Source organism: Tympanuchus pallidicinctus, unplaced genomic scaffold (genome assembly GCF_026119805.1).
Source record: "Tympanuchus pallidicinctus isolate F22 unplaced genomic scaffold, pur_lepc_1.0 scaffold30, whole genome shotgun sequence".
In the NCBI taxonomy this organism is placed as follows: Eukaryota; Metazoa; Chordata; class Aves; order Galliformes; family Phasianidae; genus Tympanuchus; species Tympanuchus pallidicinctus.
Genome location: NW_026294748.1, coordinates 2,675,400 through 2,693,696, shown reverse-complemented (window position 1 = coordinate 2,693,696; position 18,297 = coordinate 2,675,400). Strand labels below are relative to the sequence as shown.

Genomic DNA, 18,297 nt, shown 5'->3' with positions numbered 1-18,297 from the left:
TTTCCATCTCCACCACGCTTAAAGGCAGATGAGGAGAAAAGCCAATAGAAGGCAAGGCTTGTAGAAGCCCTTCTGGAGCCTGCAGGAGGAAGGGAAGGCAAAAGCAAGGCACGGTGATTGGCAAGCCTGCCCACCAGCAAATAAGGTGCACAGGTCACAGAGAAGGTGATATTTCACAGTCCACGCAGGACGGCTTTATTGGACAAGACTGGTGCCAGATTTCTGCAATTGTTTCCAAGCAGCTATTACAGATTCCTGCGAGGTTCAGGCTGGAATGAATTATGAGCTGGGGAGAATTTCTGCCTAGCCAGACATTTACCCACAGGGTTTTTAAAAGGCACTGGTAATCATAGCATTGTGCACGGGCAGTTCAGCCCCGTGTAAACAGCAGCAGATTACAAAGATGGAATCAAGTCATCTGTGGAACGCGGTGTGTAAGGAATTTTATCTGCAGGGAAAGCCTAAAGCTCACTAAATCTCCCTTGTCTATTGCTTATAAAGGTTTGCAGGTACCTTTGTCCTGGGGGGAGCTCTGCCAGCAAAGCCCTTTGCAAAGATACAGCTTAATTCTGACAATGGATTACTTGAATTCAGTTTGGAGAGCTGGGAGAAGTCCATCAGCAAATCCACACACCAACAGACGTCAGGTGTGCTGCAACCAAAGGTGCAACCAAGAAAAAGGCCCTGAGCACTGACCTGCTGGATCTGGGGGTGCCCTGTGCTCCCCTGGCTGCTCTCAGCAGCACCTGCAGAACTCACCATCTGTGCAGTGCATCCATAACCCTGCCAGAGCCCCCTTCTTTCTGCCCATCCCCTTCCTGCCCACCCTCTGCCCTTGCAGGGCCACCACTGGAGCTCCAGCTATACGCAGCCTGCTGGAGCTTGTGCCCATCCCCACCTGCTCCCTGCAGCACAGACCTGGCATTGCTTGCAGCACCGCTCTGTCAGACTCCCCCTTCCTCTCTCCCAGGCTCAGAAGTTAAGGGCTGATTTCTGACAGTGCTAAACTTTGATCTGGGAATGGCATGCGATGTGTTCTCTGCCTGAATATCATCAATTTCATGCTTTCGACTTTGCTCCCTGATGTTCACAAAACTTGTGTGATTCAGTGAGGTCAGCGTCTCTTGGTTACAGAGCTCTGCAGCTCTCTGCTCTCCATCCTCCCCACCTGAGCATGGGTAGCAGTTACAGTTTTGAGCCCAAATGGTGTGTTTGGGAATAAATGGGTTTTGCTTTCTGCTCCTGAGCTCCATCCACTCCTGGGAAAAGGGAAATCAGGAGGGAAAGGATGGGGGAAAGAGGAGCAAACACTGCGCGACTTTCAGCCTTCCAGCACAATTTCAGCTATAAATGTCAGCGTGGAATAGGCTTATTAAAAGACCTAGGGCATTCGGGGAGTAGAAACCTCTCAAACGAGGCCAAACTTTTTGCTAGGTGAGGGGAAGCTGCCTGAGATAAAGGCAGGAGTTGCTGTGGCTGTACCCAGCACTGCCTGTGGGAGCAGCCGAGCTGGTGCTGCCACTGGGAAGGATGAGAAAAGCACAGGGAATGAGCCAGGCTCCTGAAGAGGAACAACAATTAAGCAGCTTTAAGAAGGATATTGCAGGGACTGCCAGCCTGGAGGAGGCATCCATCTCCTCACTGGGGCTGCTGACAAGGCTCATCAGGAGGGAGTGGTGATGAATGGGGCCGATGTCAGCCCAGTGGCAATCCACTGTCCAGGTATGACACAGCATGCAGGGAGAGCCCGAGCAGCGTCAGGCTTTGTGCTGACAAAACAGGGACAGCCCTGGGAACACGAGGCTGGGATTTCTTGCAGGAGCACCTCGGTTCATAAATCCCCCAGGCACACGAGTGCCCTCTCCACTTGCACTGCCAGCACAATACAGTGTGGCTGAGGGCAGGGAAAGCTTTCCTTCTAAGTGGCTTCTCCAAAGCCAATATCAGCTGTCAGCCTCCAGGACCCACCTGATCACCAGTACAACTCTGGGACAGGCAGCATCTCACTGAGCCTGTTCAGCAGCAGAGATGCTGGCTGCTGGGCCAATGCGATGAGTGCTGCTGCTTCAGACTATTAACTGGTCACTCCAAACTATTTTTCTGAGGACATGCATGAATCCTGCCACAGGCAAAGTGACAGCCAGAATGCCCCAGAGGCTACCACCCTCCATTTAAATTACTAACACGGATGGGGCAATCAGCAATCACAGCAGACATCAGCACTAAGGTCTGCTTCCATCTGTATTCTTTCACCTGCACTGTCCCTAGGAACCGGAGGAGAAAGCTTGTGCCAGGTGTTCCCATGCCCTTACAAGCCCATTCCCTGGGAATGGGACCCATAAGCCTGCAGGGACACCCACTCAGCTCCCACTGCACTGACCAACCTGCATGTGCCAAAACCAGCAGCACGTGCAGACCCCATTTACTCACAGCCCCCCACGCTCCCACCCTCTTCCCCCCACTCTCCCATCTCCCTCACCCCCATTCTCCCATCTCTCTCATCACGTTTGCAGTGCTGCACTGTGCACACAGACTCCCCCTCCCTCCATCACCCACGCACAGCTTTTCTCACTCAACACCCACTGCAGGACTCTGCCAATCTGCGGATAACTTCTCCATCTTTCTCCCTTCCTTCCTTTCCCTTTTTGGAGCAGTTGGAAGAGAGGGTCTGACTGTAAAGCACCTTCATGCAACTGGTCACTAGAGACTGAGCTGGAAAATCTCATCCCAAAAGCTTTATAGTTCTTCCAGCTCTTGGTGTTGGTGCTTCTGACAGGAGGCATGAGGTGCACAGTCCGTGATCTCCCTCACTTTAAAGAGAGTTTTAATCATTGCTAATCTCAGCCAGATTCAGACAACTGACGCAGAAGTCAAAGGTTTGGTGTTACTGCACTTCATGTTGCTCCCCAAGCGATGCTGTGCAGAAGCAAAAAGCAGGACCTTGCTCTCACCAGCCTCTTCTCCCTTGATGCACCCTAAAACACCTCCTGCAGCAGCACCAGCCTCATACCAGCCATCTCCTCAAGGAGCAGCAAGAACACCGAGCACTCAGCAAGGACATTTAACACCCAGTAAGGATGCTGAACACCAGCAACGCGCAGCAAGCTGGGGTATGGGCACCGAGCACAGCCACCAAAGGGCTCCACTACCCAGACAGCAAATCCAGCCGTGGCGGAACAAAGAGAGAGCTGTCACATTGCCTAGAGAATACATCTGTTGGTTTGTAGCTAACTAGTGAATTCATTTCGGCTCGAGGACGTGCTGGGGAGAGAGAGAAAGGGAAGACAAGACAGCATCAGGGAGTCAAAGCCAGGCTCTGTAGTGTGGTGGGAAGAAGTGAGCCATAATTCTTTCAGGCCTATTGTCCCCAAAGGCTCCAACTCCGAACAATAGGAGGTGGGAAGATTTGCTGCTCCCCTTGTTTGCTTGTTAAAGATAGCAGGTGTGTAAGGTGTCAGCCTGACTTTTGGAGGCTGAAGTCTGCTGATGCCAGAGCCAGCAGGGCTCAAGGGGAAACCTGCTCCATCCTGAGAGCAGCCTCACTGCCCTGCCTGACAGACAGGAGCTGTGCTTGACTGTCCTGGCCCACAGCGATTGATCAGCTTGCTACTTTCCCAGTTTGAGATGTCTTTCACTAAGGAATGGGTCTGAGTCCTTGATTCCTCCCAAGCCACGTCTCCATCAGACCACAGTGCTTAGAGGTTTCCAGATCTGAACACAGAGGGCACAGACCCAGGAGCCCCTGCTGCTTTTCCACTGCCCCACAGCCAGCCCAGCCCTGCGGTCCTCAGCTCCTCAGCAGTTTTGTGAGCAGGTCGATAAGATACATACTTGTCAATTTGGTTCAACAACAAACTTATGTTTATTTATACCATGCCCTTCTCAATCATACCACAGCGTACAATTAGCTGTAATAGAATTTTCAACGCTTAGGAATAAATCAATAGCTGGTTCATCCAGAAGCAGTAAAATGAAACACTTTTCCCATACAGCCTGTAGTTGCTGTGAGCTTCATTGCCACGGGGGCATTCCGGAGATGAAAATAAAACAGTGGGAAGGTATTGCATGGAGCTGGATAAGCTTCTGAGCTTCCAGCCCTGTACAATGTGTGTGTCAAACCTCACCTCTGGGTCTGGGATGTCCTGATACCTTTGGCAGGTCTGTGTCCTGACAAACGCCCTCCCTGTGCTAAAGGGAGCACGGATTTGAGCTGGAGGGAGTGAAGGAATGAAGGCATTGATAGAAGAAGGCATGCAGCCAGCAGACCTGCTCTTCTGCTTGGAATGGTCCCAGGATGGGATGCATGCACACGGCCAGCTCTGCCCTGCCTGACCCTGGTACCCATCACAACCTAGGAAGAACAAAGCACACAAAACCTTTTCCCTTTTTTCAATTTTTGATTCAGCCTCACACGAATTTGCCAGCTCCTGCCAAAGCAGAAAGAAAAATCCTCCTAAATAAGGCTCGAGCTGAAGAAGAAACAAATTGTTTCTGTGTGAAGATGAAGTTAAAACACTTATCTCCACCAAAAAACACCCTCCAGAAGCTCACATTTAATGGGGAGGCACTGCCAGGGTCAGCAGGCCAAAAATCTGACGGCTGCTCCCTTCCTTTGCCTGCACAGATCACACGCTGCTCCACGCGCCTTCCTGCTCGCCTCCCAGAAGAAATGCTGCAGAACTGCTTTATATGTACTTGGTGTGTGTGTATATATATATACGCAGAGTGAATGATGTCTAAAAACTATGCCAATAGCCCTGAGCATTTGCAAACAACTGTACAGAAGGCTCTTCAGGAGAGGCAGACAGAGGGGATCTCAGCTGGCCTGAGGAGCTGGCACTGCTGGGGAAGGTGACCCAGGGGACACACAAGCTGAGCAGAGACCCCTGGTTTGTGCCCTGCCCCAGCCCTCAGCATCTCCCTTACCCCCAGAGCTGCTCCACCTGGCTCTGAGCTGAAGCTCCTAAGGGAGAACTGAGCATCAGTCAGCTAAGGGACATCAGATGGATACTGGGGGACATCATGTAGGAATGCTCAGCTCAAATCCCTGCCCGGAGAATCAGGGGATGGGCTTGGGCCCCTGCTCCTCCGCTTTGCACAATGTTGGGAAGGTAATGATGGGGCAGCTCAGGTGCTTCTCTAGTACTGACATTCTCAAAAACAACCTCACTGTGGATGTGCCACCAGCTGAGAATCTGTCACTGAGTTCTCATGGGCATATTGGTAATGACAGGACAGTGCAGGAACCAGTGAGCAAGGGAACAGCGGTTTAAATAGCATCAATCTTGATGTTAGCTTTAGCCAAGCCTGTTTTACTAAGGATCTGTGAGCATTTCATGAAGTGCATTTAAGCCCTGGGATCCCTGGGGAAGAAGCACCTTCAGCTGCAGAGGAAAACAGAGTGTGAGCGGGGGGGGCTCAGGCTGGAGGAGCTCATAAATGCTACCAAACCCAGCAAGAGCCAGCAGCTCCTTCCAGCTGCACGCCACAGAGTGGAACCTCAGCAAGATCTCAATGCACACACTGCAAACAAACAAACAAAACGTTCCTCTCCAGAAAACAACACTCAAAGCCAAGGCACCGAAATGCCAACAGCTTTCTAGGTAGAAATGTGATTTCTACTTGTTCCCTCTCTGCCCCAGCCAGTGTATTTTTCTGACCCCTGCCAGTCCCTGTGTTTTCTTCCATTTCAAATTTTCATTACCTCTTTCACAGGCAGAAAAAAAAAAAAAAAGAAAAACCCACAACATTCAGAAGAACTTCAGAGTCTGAGCAAAACAAACAGCCCTGGGAATGCCCAGAGGTCCCAATGCCTGCTCTGCCTGCTTCACACACAACAAATGCATTTGCAACCCGGAGAACACATTAATGAGGGATCCTCCGGTCAGAGCCTTGCACACAGGCTAAAACCCTCATCCATCCTGGAGCACTTAATAAAGCATTGGGGCTTTTCATTGCCAAGTCCCACTAGAACCCAGCTAAAAGGAGCAGTTAATTCACTTACCCGAGCAATCAGCTCCCCGACCATCCCTGTCCACGTGCCGTTTGCCTCGGGGACTCCATAGACACCATCGCCAACCAGGTGGATCTTATAGTTGAAGCGTAGGATCTCTGCCAGCTCCTTCAACATGTCCACACAGAAGCCCTCGTAGCGGTCGTTTCCTTCCAGCTCCTGATGGTTCCACTTCAGCATTAAGTAAGGGTTTTCCTGCATCGAAACTGGGCAGCTGTCATTCCCATCTTAGCCGGGGCAGCACGGTGTGGAGGGGAGGGGGCTCTGCTATGAGGCACCAGGACCAATCTCTTGTCCCATCCATCCCTATGAGACAGCTCACCAGATGGCTTGGGAACCCAAGGAAAAGCCAGGAGAGCCATTTCTGCACCGATGTTCATTGGCTCCACTTGTGTTACGGGGTGTTCTGGAGGTTCATCCCAATCTGGGATATGAAATCTAGGGATTTGCCTCTGGTGGCTGCTTCTGGTACGTGCTAGAGCAGCCCAGTGACCACCTGAGCTCACAAAGGATGCACAGAGCCCGGACTCTTGGCACAGAATTTCTTCCCCACCTTGGGCTCTTCTTCAAACTTAATGAGGAACAGAGGAACAGTGCTCAGAGTGCTTCAGGATTTTGAGGGGCGTTAAGGCAGGAGCAGAAGCACTGGAAAAACCATGGGGTAGCCAGCCCAGCATTAGGTAGGGAGCACCTCAAAGGGGAATCTGTCAGATGAGGATGGTGGTGCCTGTACCTGTGAAGTCACGCTTCATAGAAGTTGCACCCATCTTAGCCAATTTTAGTAATTATTATGGGTAGAAGGGACAACTGTCCCTTCCAACTTACCAGCTGTACAGAAAACAAGAACATCATTCAGAGATGAATGTAAAATGGCAACTTATCCCCATCCCAGCCCTCTCCCCAGCTGCTTCTGAACTCATCAAATATCATTTCCATATGAAACATCAACTTGAGTTTAATTACACTGTCATGAATTGTCCTCAGTGCTGTAATTAGAGATTTGATCGTCTGTTCCTTATGAAATCAGTGTGCAGCACTGCGTAATGGGGGCAGAGAGGGGTAGGAGGACAGAATAATACTCTGCCTGATTGACACCCCTAAGCATTGGGCTGGCAACGGGCTAATGGGAACTGCAGGTGACTCCCTCACTTACCAGGATGGTGGTGACGATGAGCGTGGTATTGAACAGGCTGTCAGATATGTTGGAGGAGAATATCCTGTTGTCCATGCTGAGTCCTTCAGAAACGTGCCAGTGGCCGATCTGGAGAGATAAACAACACAATAATGAAATTTACAGGGCGAGTTACTGTATGCACCCACCATATGGCTCCGGTGACTGACAGCCAACAGGCTGACCCTGTAAAAGGAATTTAAGAGTGCTCTGTTATCTTTGCAACGCACCCTGACAGAGGTATGGCAGGGGGATGGGTGGGTTGGTACACGAGCCTGGTGGCCCACTGCCTGGCCAAAACCTTCCCTTGAATGAGGAGAACTTCAGGAGGTGCTGAAGTGCTGTGATTTCATGGTGAGAGCTCAGCAATGGGGAGATGGGGCTCCTGCCTACAGCTGCCTCGCCTTGCTCCGTCTCTGTAACACGTCTGAAAGCAAGCAGAACCCTTGCTGTCCCCCTGCAGGTGTCTGCCATTAATTCTGGTGGCAGCATTGGGGAGTTGACCCCAGTGCTGGGAAGAGTGTCATGACTCAGCTGTGACGCAGGTTTCAGCAAGGGGGAGGAATAGCAAAAATCCTAATTTTAACTCCAAGAGTCTCATCTGCCTCCCTCAGAGCTCTGGACAGGGAGACCGGCACCTCCAGCACGCAGCTCAGAGCACGCAGATTGGGAACCTGCTCCCTTATGCCCTCCAGAAGAGCCTTGTCTTTTCCCTTAGGTAGACCAGAAGACATCACGCTCCTAAACTGGGAGATTTGCCATTCATCCATGGACACGGAGCCCTTGAAGCACACCTTCAGCTGGAACACAGGGCGGCTTTGACCCAGCCTGCATTCCCCACCTCTGCACGAAGGACTGCCTCTTGTTGCAATGGTGAACAACCACCCCTCTGCAGCAACCGCTCTGCGAGCAAGAGATCAGCCATAAACAAGGCTTCCTTGTTGTTTTTTTTCCCCCCTAGATTTCACAACCATAGATTAGTGACAGATTAACTTCGGTTTCAACAGCCCTCACTGTTCTCCAATTCATCTCTCCCCTGCTGGCATATTGAGACTAATTGACCGCCTCCTCCTCTGGCAGCGCAGCGGATGTGACCTTGCTTTTAGCACAGCACCAAAGCCAAGTGCTCCCAGTGCCGGGGTCCCTCACCTCACAGAGCCCCATTCCAGCTCGCACTGTCCCCTCACAGCATGACAATACCACTAATTGACTTCTCCTGCTGCTCGCCAGAGCTGAAGCTGAATGTCAGGGGATGTCTGGGATTGTCAGATCCCTCTCTGTCTTGTAAGATGGATGTCAAGGTGATCTTAATAATCTCTATCTACATATGAAGAGCCTTTGAAAAACAGAAAACAAATTCATCTGCGAAGCTCGTCAGGAAATAATCAAATGCTCTGCACAAACGTGGTTGAGATGCTCCCGTTGTTAAGGCTGTGAACTGGGACTTCATGGTTTTTAGGACGCGGGAGTTTTTAGTAGAGGATGCGATTGGTCTGTATAAATACAGCAGGTGGAGGAGGCCCATCACAGTGAGGTAGAACAGCTTTTGAAGCTAAAATGATAGCTTTAGCACAAAAAAAAAAAAAAAAAAAAAATAGATATAAACCAGCCAGAAATAAACAAGCCGGAAAATCAGAGGAGGGCTTCTAATGATCAGGAGAGCTGAAGTGATGGCAAAGCTTTCCCAGGAGAGCAGTGAGGGCAGTGCAGCCACCTGGCTGCAATCTGGAGCTGCCACCTTTGGAGACGCATGGTACCACCTGGTGGCAGGCTGTGGCCAGGTGCAGAAGTTCTCTCCATGCCCCTGCAAAGCGCCACGGGGCAGGAGGTGTTTCTTCATCTTTGTTATTGGAGAAAGGAAACACCGGGTCTCAGCGTGAACCACCCAAGGAGCAGGAGCACGAGGCTGGGATAAGCAAGGAGGTGGCACTGCTCGTGACGTTGCTGCGTCCCCGCAGGCAGACAAGACCCCTCCCATCAGCTGCTTTGCAGAAGGGGATCAGTGGCACTTAGAGATTTCACATCTCCATAGCGAAGTATCAGCAGTGCCGGCTCCCCTGCGCCTGCAGCTCCTCCACTCAGACCGCATCAGTGATGGCCAGGCTTGCGAGCTCCTCATGGTACGAGATGACAAAATACCACTCGGACTAATGATTTTAATGAAGTCTTCTGCCCAGTGCCCTGCGGGCTTGAATGGCAGCTGATGGCAGGGAGAGATGACAAGGCAAGACTTCTCCGTAAACTTCAGAGGCCTTTATCACTCCTTAATTATTTTCTACCTAAGAATTAAGGTAAAGGCAGTCCTGAATCTGTCTCACAGCAGACACCGCTGCAAGGAGCACAGCTCTCCTCCAGGCTCTGGTTAGCAAGCACTGTCCTACAGACTGCATTCATCACCCTCTGTCCTGCGGTGGCCCCGGGAAAAGGAAGGAGTGCAAAATGCTCTCATTTCTCATCAAGCCTCCATTTGGAGATCCTTGTCGGCTCCGACAGAGAAGGGACTGTGCCAGTAGGAGATGTAATTAAGTAGGTGCTGGGTACATGGTGCCTTCATCAGCCTGGAAAGGAGGGAATGATTTTCTGGAAGGGGTGGAAAAGGGGATTAAGCAAACAAATGAAGACCCTCAGAGGACACTGCACATTGTTGCCAGGCACTCCTGAAGGACACCGTGACACCAAGGCGAAACCTCCCTTGCAGCAGACAGCAGGGGACACAGCGAGAGGTGGCCACAGAAACCTGCAAGCCCCAAGACATGCACACAGCCCCCAGAACCCCCCGTGCTCCCAGAAGGACACCCAGCATCACCAAGCAGGACACACACCAAGCTTCCTGGCACTTTGCAGGATCTGTCCCTGAAAGCATGCAGAAGAGGAGCGAGCCCCACAGGCACCGGTTAGCTGACTGCCAACTAAAAAGCATCGATGTGGCAGTGAGGACTGCAGCAGATCTCAGAGCTGTCTGCTGGTTGCTCATCTGTAGCTCATCAATGTAACAATTAAGCATCCCCATCGCTTCCACTGCTCCATAGCAGGACACAGCAGCTAAAGGTGGGGTTAGGGTGGTGTGCCCATCGTGGGGCATCCTCTTGCCTCTCCCTGGGGCCAGGAAAACCCCAGCCCCTCTTCACCTCCTCCTCCTGCTGAGCTGCTAAACCTGAGCTCTTGGTTTACTGCAAATTGCTGCCCGGGTACCTTAGAGATGCTCTTTTGTATTGGTAAAGAAAAGGAGAATATAAAAAGATGACATTTACCAACCCAGTCCTTGTCAGATCTATGGATCACCGGCACATTAATGAGTCTGTGCTTTATCGCGCATTCTATGAACAGAGAGCAGCTTTCATCTGGCTGGGGAAAAATTTCCACTAGTTAAGCTAAACTGGGAAAAAACACGTTCAGCACATTACATAAATGTATTAAAAATTGGATGTCAAAAAGCCCCGTCTCTCCTTGCCCAAAAGCAACAGCAAATTTTAAAACCTAACTGTCTCTAATTTGTTTGCTGGCTGAGATCTGGATCAGCTTCAAGATCGGTGAATTCTCTATCAAAGCTGATGAGCTGGAAGTCCCTGTGGCTTCGATAGATGGAAGGAGAGAGGGTGGAAGAGAGAAAGAGAGTGAGAGAGGCAGAGAAATGGGCAGAGAGCGTGAGCTTGATTAAAAATAAGGGAATAGGAGCGTTTCAAACAAGAGCCTGGACAAATCAGTTAATATAACCCTTGGGAACACGATTGCCCCCAGGATGTGGATGTCTGTTCCTTACCCTGTCCCCTCACGATGGGTTTAATTAAATGATTTTAATGATTTATTTAGTTATTTTTATTCCAAGAAGCACGCTAGGCGAGAACATGATAAGCATCCGCGGTGTGGTGGAACGGCTGCAGCCTCTGGGGCTTTGGCTTCCCTCTGCAGCAATGGAGTTCACAGCTCCAGCTGGGAAAGCCCATCCCCAAAGCGAGCCTGCAAGCTGTGAGTTATGAAAAGCATAACTACAGACCACACAGAGCAATCCAGCACCAACTGAAGTACAAGCAGAGGCCCCTGTACCATCCCCTGCTAAAGAGGGAAGATCCTCTCTTTAAACAGGGGCTCTGTGTTATAAGAGATGCTAAATCACTGTCATATCAATGTCTCTTCCAGATCCCTCTGGGACCTGCAAAAAAAAACAGAAAAGGAGAGAGAGGAGAGAGCGTTTCTGAGGCTTGGAAAATCAGCTGCCTCCAAACTCTGAGGTCGGTTACTGGCTGCTGGGAAGGAAAACCCATCACTTCTGTCATCTGAGCCGCATCACAGGGCTGCCAGGGGGAATGCTGCAGCCAGGGCTCTCTGTGGAGCTCTTGGAGAAGCATTGCTCCAGAAGAACCCATGCACTCCATGTGAACTCCCTGCCACATTGAAACACATCAAAAATACAGCAGTCAGAGTGAGGTTGGCAGCATTTGTTTCCCTTGCTCCAGCTGAACGCAGTCTCCTATTAATGTGGATGGGCTTGGATCTGTCACTTTTACTCAGAGCGTGAAGGGCTTGGGGAATGATTAAAAGGGCATCGGTGCTATGAGAGATCCCACTGTGGGGAAAAGGCTGTCCTGATCCCATCTCACTCCGAGCCAGCTAAAGGCAGCATCAAAGCCGAGCTGTCACTGGACAGGTAAGAACTGGCAGGCCATGTCCTGCCAAGGCTAAAGCTCGCTGCTGCTGGACCAGGAGAGATTTCCTAAGACTGCGATGCTTTGATGGAGCAGGGTGGGATAGCAAGGTACTGCAGCTTTGGTTCTCTGCCAGCATCCAGGAGAAGCGGTGCTCTCAGAAAAAAAGGGCAGCTGAAGAGCTGTCACCATGGCAGTAAGGCACATGAAGTCTTTTTCTAGGGTTTCCAATGCTTTTTGGGTTTGCCAGTAAAGGCTGTATTCCTCGGACACAATGTCAACGGTTTGCTATAGGTGACACCAAGCTCTGACCCCTGCAGCATCCTTAGCCTTAGCTGAAGTACCAATTTTTGCCCTCTCTTGGAGAACTCCCACACTTTTTCCTCATTGAAATCACTTAGTGCATCTCCACAAGCTTCAGAACAAAAGTGACCAGAATGTGATCTTACATCCAGCACAAGGTTCACAGGCACTGCCAAGATCCAACTCACACACCCACCCTTACCTGCCGGAAGCCACTGTGTGTGTGCTGCAGGATTTTCAGGGCATAGTTGGAGCGCTGGCCTTTGCTGTTGAATTCGATGTGGCCGGTGAGACCTTCCAATTCTACCTGTCCAAGAGAGAGTGAGTTACACACCTGGCTGCCCTCCCAGCAGCAGCAGCATGACGCTGATGGGGTGCACTTGTCTTTGGCTAAGGGGTTCGCATGTGTGGGTCACAGCAAGAAGGCTTAGGTTCAGCTGATCCTTGTTTGGGGAGAAATACTCATGGAACTTCCTCTTCTAATGGCATTTGGATTGTGGCCCAAGCAGACTCACGACACACACGCCTTCTGCCTGGCCTGGTTCAGTTTGAAGGCTCAGACTGATGAACTCAGGCTGAAATCCAGGGGTCTGCTCCTGTGCTTGGTCACTGCTGGTAACTACACTTCTACATTCAAATAGCTCAGCCCCCTTCATAGAAAGCTCACCTCTGGCACTGAGCTCTCAGCAGTTGTACTGCCTGACCTTGTATCAGCTCAAGTTCACTCAGAACTCAAATCACTTAGAAACATTCACACGTTAAAAAAAAAAAAAAAAGACTGAACTTCAGTTTTTCTACACCAAAGCCTGAAAAAATGGGAGTTTCATGTCCTTTCAAGGCCAGTGACAAACCAGTCCTCAGATCTCTCCTTTCATTCCCAGTGCTACGTGCAAAGCGATCGATGCTCTGTGCTCGGAAGCTGTTCCAGCACGAGCAGAAGGCGCCCGTTCCCTGCTCACAGCCTCACCATGCGCAGGTAGTTCATCAGGCTGGTGCCGTGCTGCCAGATCTGGGCAGAGCCACAGGACAGCGGCTTCACGCCGATCTCCTGGCTGCGGTTCAGCTCCTGCACGGCGCTCACCACGGCGTACACGGCATCAAACAGCAGGGCAGAGGAGAGCTGGGGGAAAAGGAACGAAAGGAAATGAGCCTTCTGGGTTTCGGTCCTTTGGGGACAGCTGTTCAATCTCCTGGTCAAGGAGAATGCTGAACCCACAGAAGGTAAGACAACTGAGCGGCACGAGCCGCCACTGGGGACCAGAGAACCTCCCCTCCTGCACTGCTGGGAGAAACAGATCCATGGGAAATGAGGCTCTGCTAGATCTGCTTCTCAGAACTGATTTTCCCATTGAGATCATCTCCTCCCTCACTGCAGCCTCCACTCTCCTGCTGACTGCTACCTTCTCTGTAATGGCACTATGAAGCCACATCCAGAACCACGGAGCTCGTCCCCTCTGTTTTTCACCTTTGCTTGCCTTTCATCGGATTCCTTTGTCCACCAAACCTCACAAACCGTGTCTTCTGCCCACGCGCAACCGTTCCGGGGGTTTTGATCTAGGTAATAATTGGCCATTTGCTCTTCGTGCTCACTGTTGTGAATAAGATCTCACTTTTAATTACCATCACTTCCTGACTCTGCTGGAATTAAGCCATTGAAGCTCATTGCTATCAAGGCTACATTTTCCTCATGGCTACTTCACAGCGCATCCCTCCCCGTTCCAGCTCAGCCACGGGTCTGTCTGCAGTCAGGGCTGCTCTGTCCTGCTGGTGACCTAAAGCAGCTCAGCATCCTCTGCTCCTCCCAGAGCTTGGCTCGCTTCCTCCCACTGCCCTGCAGGGACCATCTCTCCCAGTTCCATCAGCCCAATGAAACCTGGACTTCATCACATCGCTAATTTGAACAGAGCAAGCCAGACTTAACCCTGCCCGGTCCTACTCAGAGCAGCACTAGAACCTCGTTGTCTGCCATGTCTCTTTTGTTAATTGCTTCTTAAAGCAATTGGCAAATCCTTTTCCCTGCCCCTCCTTTTTTCTCTTCCACACTGGCTCTTCTAGAAGGACCTCTCTGACCCATCCTCTCCTTGGCCCTTGTTCAGTGCAGCTCTTTACCACACACTTAATAACGGTGGGCTGACTCCCATTCCAGCTACAGGATATCATACATGGCTACCAATTACTTTTCCTGGATCAGGAACCAAATTAATCACAGCTGGCTGATCAAAAATATTATGACAACAAACGCAACCCCTGTGACACGAAAATTTTGCCATCTCATACCAAACCAGAACCTCGGCCTCACATTTTTAATTGCCTCCTGTTAGACTTTGATTTCCATTTTCTCTGAGCAGTTAATGATCCCTTATTAGCTGGCGAGCAAGAGACTTGTAGATATTAGTGGAGCATTTGACATTATTGATTGGAATATTTTATTCCTTAACCTCGAACAATTTGCTGAGATTTCAGGTAGACCTCATGCAATTTCAATTTAGGAACTGGGGAGGGGGTTGTGATGCAGAAAATCGAGTCTTTTCCGTAGGGAACAGGAGGCTCTCATCTCCATCCCAGCGTGCCACAGCTCCTCGGTGGATGCATACCTTCCCCCCTGCAGCAGGTTAAACACAGCTAAGTGAAAGGCAGTGCTTTATTTGGTATTTACAGAAATCTCCCACGTAAAGGCCATGCTTGAAAGCAAGCTGTTCTCCAGGGAAACACGAGCAGGTTTGGCCAGTCCAGGTTTGGCCAAGGGTTTTTTTTTGTCATTTGTATCTTTGCCCCAAACATAACACAGAATTAAAACCATTAAAATCCTATGAAATAGACTTTACAATCTGGATTTTATTCAATGACATAAACACTTAATTACAAACATCTGTTTTAGTCTAAATTCTAATTACCTAATCTAGCCATCTGTAATTTGAATGATTTTCTCTGATTTCCTTTCTTTGCAACGTGATTAATGAGAATGGCATTAGAGCAAGCAGCTTCCTCCTCCTCCCTCAGACACTTTCTCAGCTCCATCAAGAAAGCCCTGGGATGCTGCAGCTCACGGGAAACCTCCCTCCTGTCACTTCCAGCTGTTGAGCTTCCTTCTTTTCAATAAGAGATATCTGCTTCCCAGGACACAAGGGGGATGTTCTGACAGAGGGATGCACTCCAGGAGATGAGACCTGCCAGATTTCCGAACGCAGAGACAACATGCTGCAAAATAGTAATGGATTTCCCTGGCAGACACAGCAGAAGAAACACATCTGGGCATTCTGCACATCACCTCTGCTCTGTACCTTCACTGGGCAAGGCACTGTGCTCACCACCTGGGACATGACCATGGGTGATGGCCACCCTTGCACTGAGGGAACCTTCACATCAGTTCAGGAGGACCAAGCCCACTTTTCCATAGTGCTCTAGGCCCTCTTGCTCTGATACAATGAGAAAAATTGCTTCCCTTCATGTCTCCATTCCACATCTGTGATTTGTGCAGGGTGATGCAGTGTGGCCAAGCCCCTCTGTCCAGCCATGTCCTCCCTGGCCTGGAGGAAGCCCACTGTATTGCTGAATGTGCTTGGGAATGGACGAAAGGCACATCCAGCTGGCTTCATACTGCATTGATGGGTGATTTAGGCTCAGGCTCACGAATTAAACAGCTCCATTCAGCTCTGAACTCATTCACTCTTCAAAAAAACAAAAAAAAAACCCAACAGTGCCGCAATGAGACATACTCTTGCATCCTTCCACCTACAGATTTTGCCAGCCGTTCAAGACAATGCAGCCTAAAAGGGAGCAATGAGCTCAGCTATTCCTCCATCACACCTGCAAAGCTCCTCTTCCTACAGTCTTCTGTTTGTTCTATCAGAAGGAAATTTATTTTCATGCCTCAGAACAGACCTGCAGCCATCATACACAGAGCAAGCCTCCCAGCTGTGACCCTGCAGAGCTGCAGCAGGGCAGGCAGCCACACACCACAGCAGGGTTGGGATGTGGGAGAGCAGCTGGTCCCAGCCACGCACCCGCCATGGCCTGAACATCGTGTCAGACCACTAGGATGTAGACAGAAAGGGCATCAATCTCCTTGTTTTGTCCACTCAAGATCACTTTGTAGTGATAATAAGGAGGTTTTCAGCAGCACAAGCTGCAGCAGCTTGTCAAGGGGACTTGGAGCTCATTAAAAAAGCTGCCAACGGTTCCACGGATGGTATTTTCTCCCTCCCTTCCCCCAGCTGCAGCCACAACCCCTGCATCCCAATCTGGCCGTGCTGCTGTGCGAAAACTCCCAGCTGCGAGGAGTCCCTGGGGAGGATTTCAGCACTCATCATCAGGAAGATGTCAGGGCAGCAACACCACACAGTCTCCTGGCATCTGCCTAAGCCCAGCCTTTCCCATGCTGTTTGCACCCAGACTCCCCCTTCCTATTCCATGAGCCATATTCCTAAGGCAAACACACAAGGATAAACTTCACAAGGGAAACACCAAACTGAGGCTGCACCACCCCCTGCAATCTAATTCAATCTAATTCAAATCAGGATTAGGTTTTCTTTAAAGCTGTGCAGACAGTCAAGTGCAGGCAAGCTCTCTCCAGCTCCACATCCACCTGGTTCCCAAAGGTCCCTTGTTATGAAGTTTTTCTCACCCCCCTCGCTGCCTTACCCCGTGGTCCCAATGGATGATGAAGTTTCTAATGAACAGAGGTGGTGAGAAGGATTTTACTTACTGCTGGTCCAGTAAAAGGAGCGTGATCACAGTTTTCCTGCCAGGACTGGTTGAGGCTCTGGACAAACTCTTGGAAAAAAGCATGAGACTGGTTGAAAATGGAAAATCCCAGGATGTTGACTCGATCATCCAACTGGCTGTCCAGGCGCTGGAGTGAAAACTCCTAAAGAATCCCCAAAGAGATAAAAGGATCAGGAAAAGAGAATAGGCACCAAAGACTTCAAAGCTGCGTGATACAACTGAAGAGAAGACAGGTCACACAACTACAAGAAGTTGCCCTTATCATTTCCCAGCTGGGGCTCAAATCCATCCGCCATCCCCAGCTGCTGATTGCAACTGGGCTCTGCGTGGCCATTCATGAAAACGTCAGCAAAAATGAAGTTCCACAATAAGACCCAAATCCTCTGAAACAGGCTCTGGAAACTTCATTTCTGAGCCACAGTCCATGCTAACCACACCAGAAACTTGCTAGCAGGCTTTGCAGAAGGGACTTGTTGCTTTGTAGTTAAGCCAGAGCCAGTTTGCACCCCTTGGAGAGGCTCAGGGAACACCCCAGCTCTGTTTTCACCCATGAGACCACTGCTCCTTGCCATGGTTGAGAGCCCCAGACACTGGTTGTCCATCCCAGCCCTGCAAGGAGGAATCCTCAGGTCACTAGGATGACTGAACTGCGAAGACCTGCATCTGGAGTAGTCAAGAACCGTGCTAAGAAAAAGTACAAGCAAAACAGGAGAACTCTACTTGCTGCTCACGTCAATGGAAGTGGTTATACAACAACGTCAGCTTCCTGGAGAAGCGTCCAGCCCTCCCTGTCCTATTAACAGGAAATAATGGTGCCTTCCTCACTAATTCCTCTTTTGCTAATTGCTACAATGGAGTGAGAAGGTGGGAGTAATACATTCAGAAACTGCTGGATACCCATTCTGTTCCATCACTAATATGAATGTCTTTTGGCTCCACGGACTCAGCGAGTCAAGTCATTTTTTATCTTTCCTGCATATGTGTGCACGTAGGAACAATGTCTGTAAATCTCTGAAACATGGACTTACAAGACCATTCCAGCATGGCAAACTCCCACGAGGATGTGACCAGACACAGGATTAAGTGCATTTTGGACATAACCGCATTAACGCTAGGTAACATGAAATTGCCTGCAAACTATCGATTCATTTGAATGATTTTATCCTCCTGCCTTCCTGACAGGTTATCCATTTACCCACGGCATCCTGTCAACCGGTGCAGGGAGGGCAGATGGCTAATGAGGAGCAGGGCCCCAGGAGCTCCTGGATGTGCAGAGCCCTTGCAAGCAGCAGCTCTCAGCCAGGGCTGGGAGGAAATGGTGCAAGGGGCAAAGCCGAATGCCCTGCACGGGGGGAGGAACATGCAATGCTGTGTGCCAAGAGCCCCACATCTGGGCTGCTTCTAATACTGACATCAGCTTTTTCTCATCTCGTGTTGGTGGT

General features: G+C 50.2%; 1 protein-coding gene across 3 annotated transcripts in view; it reads right to left on the bottom strand.

Moving 5' to 3' along the window:
• GRIK4 (glutamate ionotropic receptor kainate type subunit 4) overlaps positions 1-18,297 on the bottom strand; it is a 123,808-nt gene that overhangs the window by 15,361 nt on the left and 90,150 nt on the right. For all 3 annotated transcript variants that reach the window (XM_052697255.1, XM_052697256.1, XM_052697254.1), the window contains 5 exons: positions 16,836-16,997; positions 13,098-13,250; positions 12,333-12,437; positions 7,167-7,274; positions 6,005-6,208 (listed from right to left, as the gene is read on the bottom strand). In XM_052697255.1, coding sequence (XP_052553215.1) covers positions 6,005-6,208; positions 7,167-7,274; positions 12,333-12,437; positions 13,098-13,250; positions 16,836-16,997 — 732 coding nt within the window. The remainder of the gene's footprint in view (positions 1-6,004; positions 6,209-7,166; positions 7,275-12,332; positions 12,438-13,097; positions 13,251-16,835; positions 16,998-18,297) is intronic.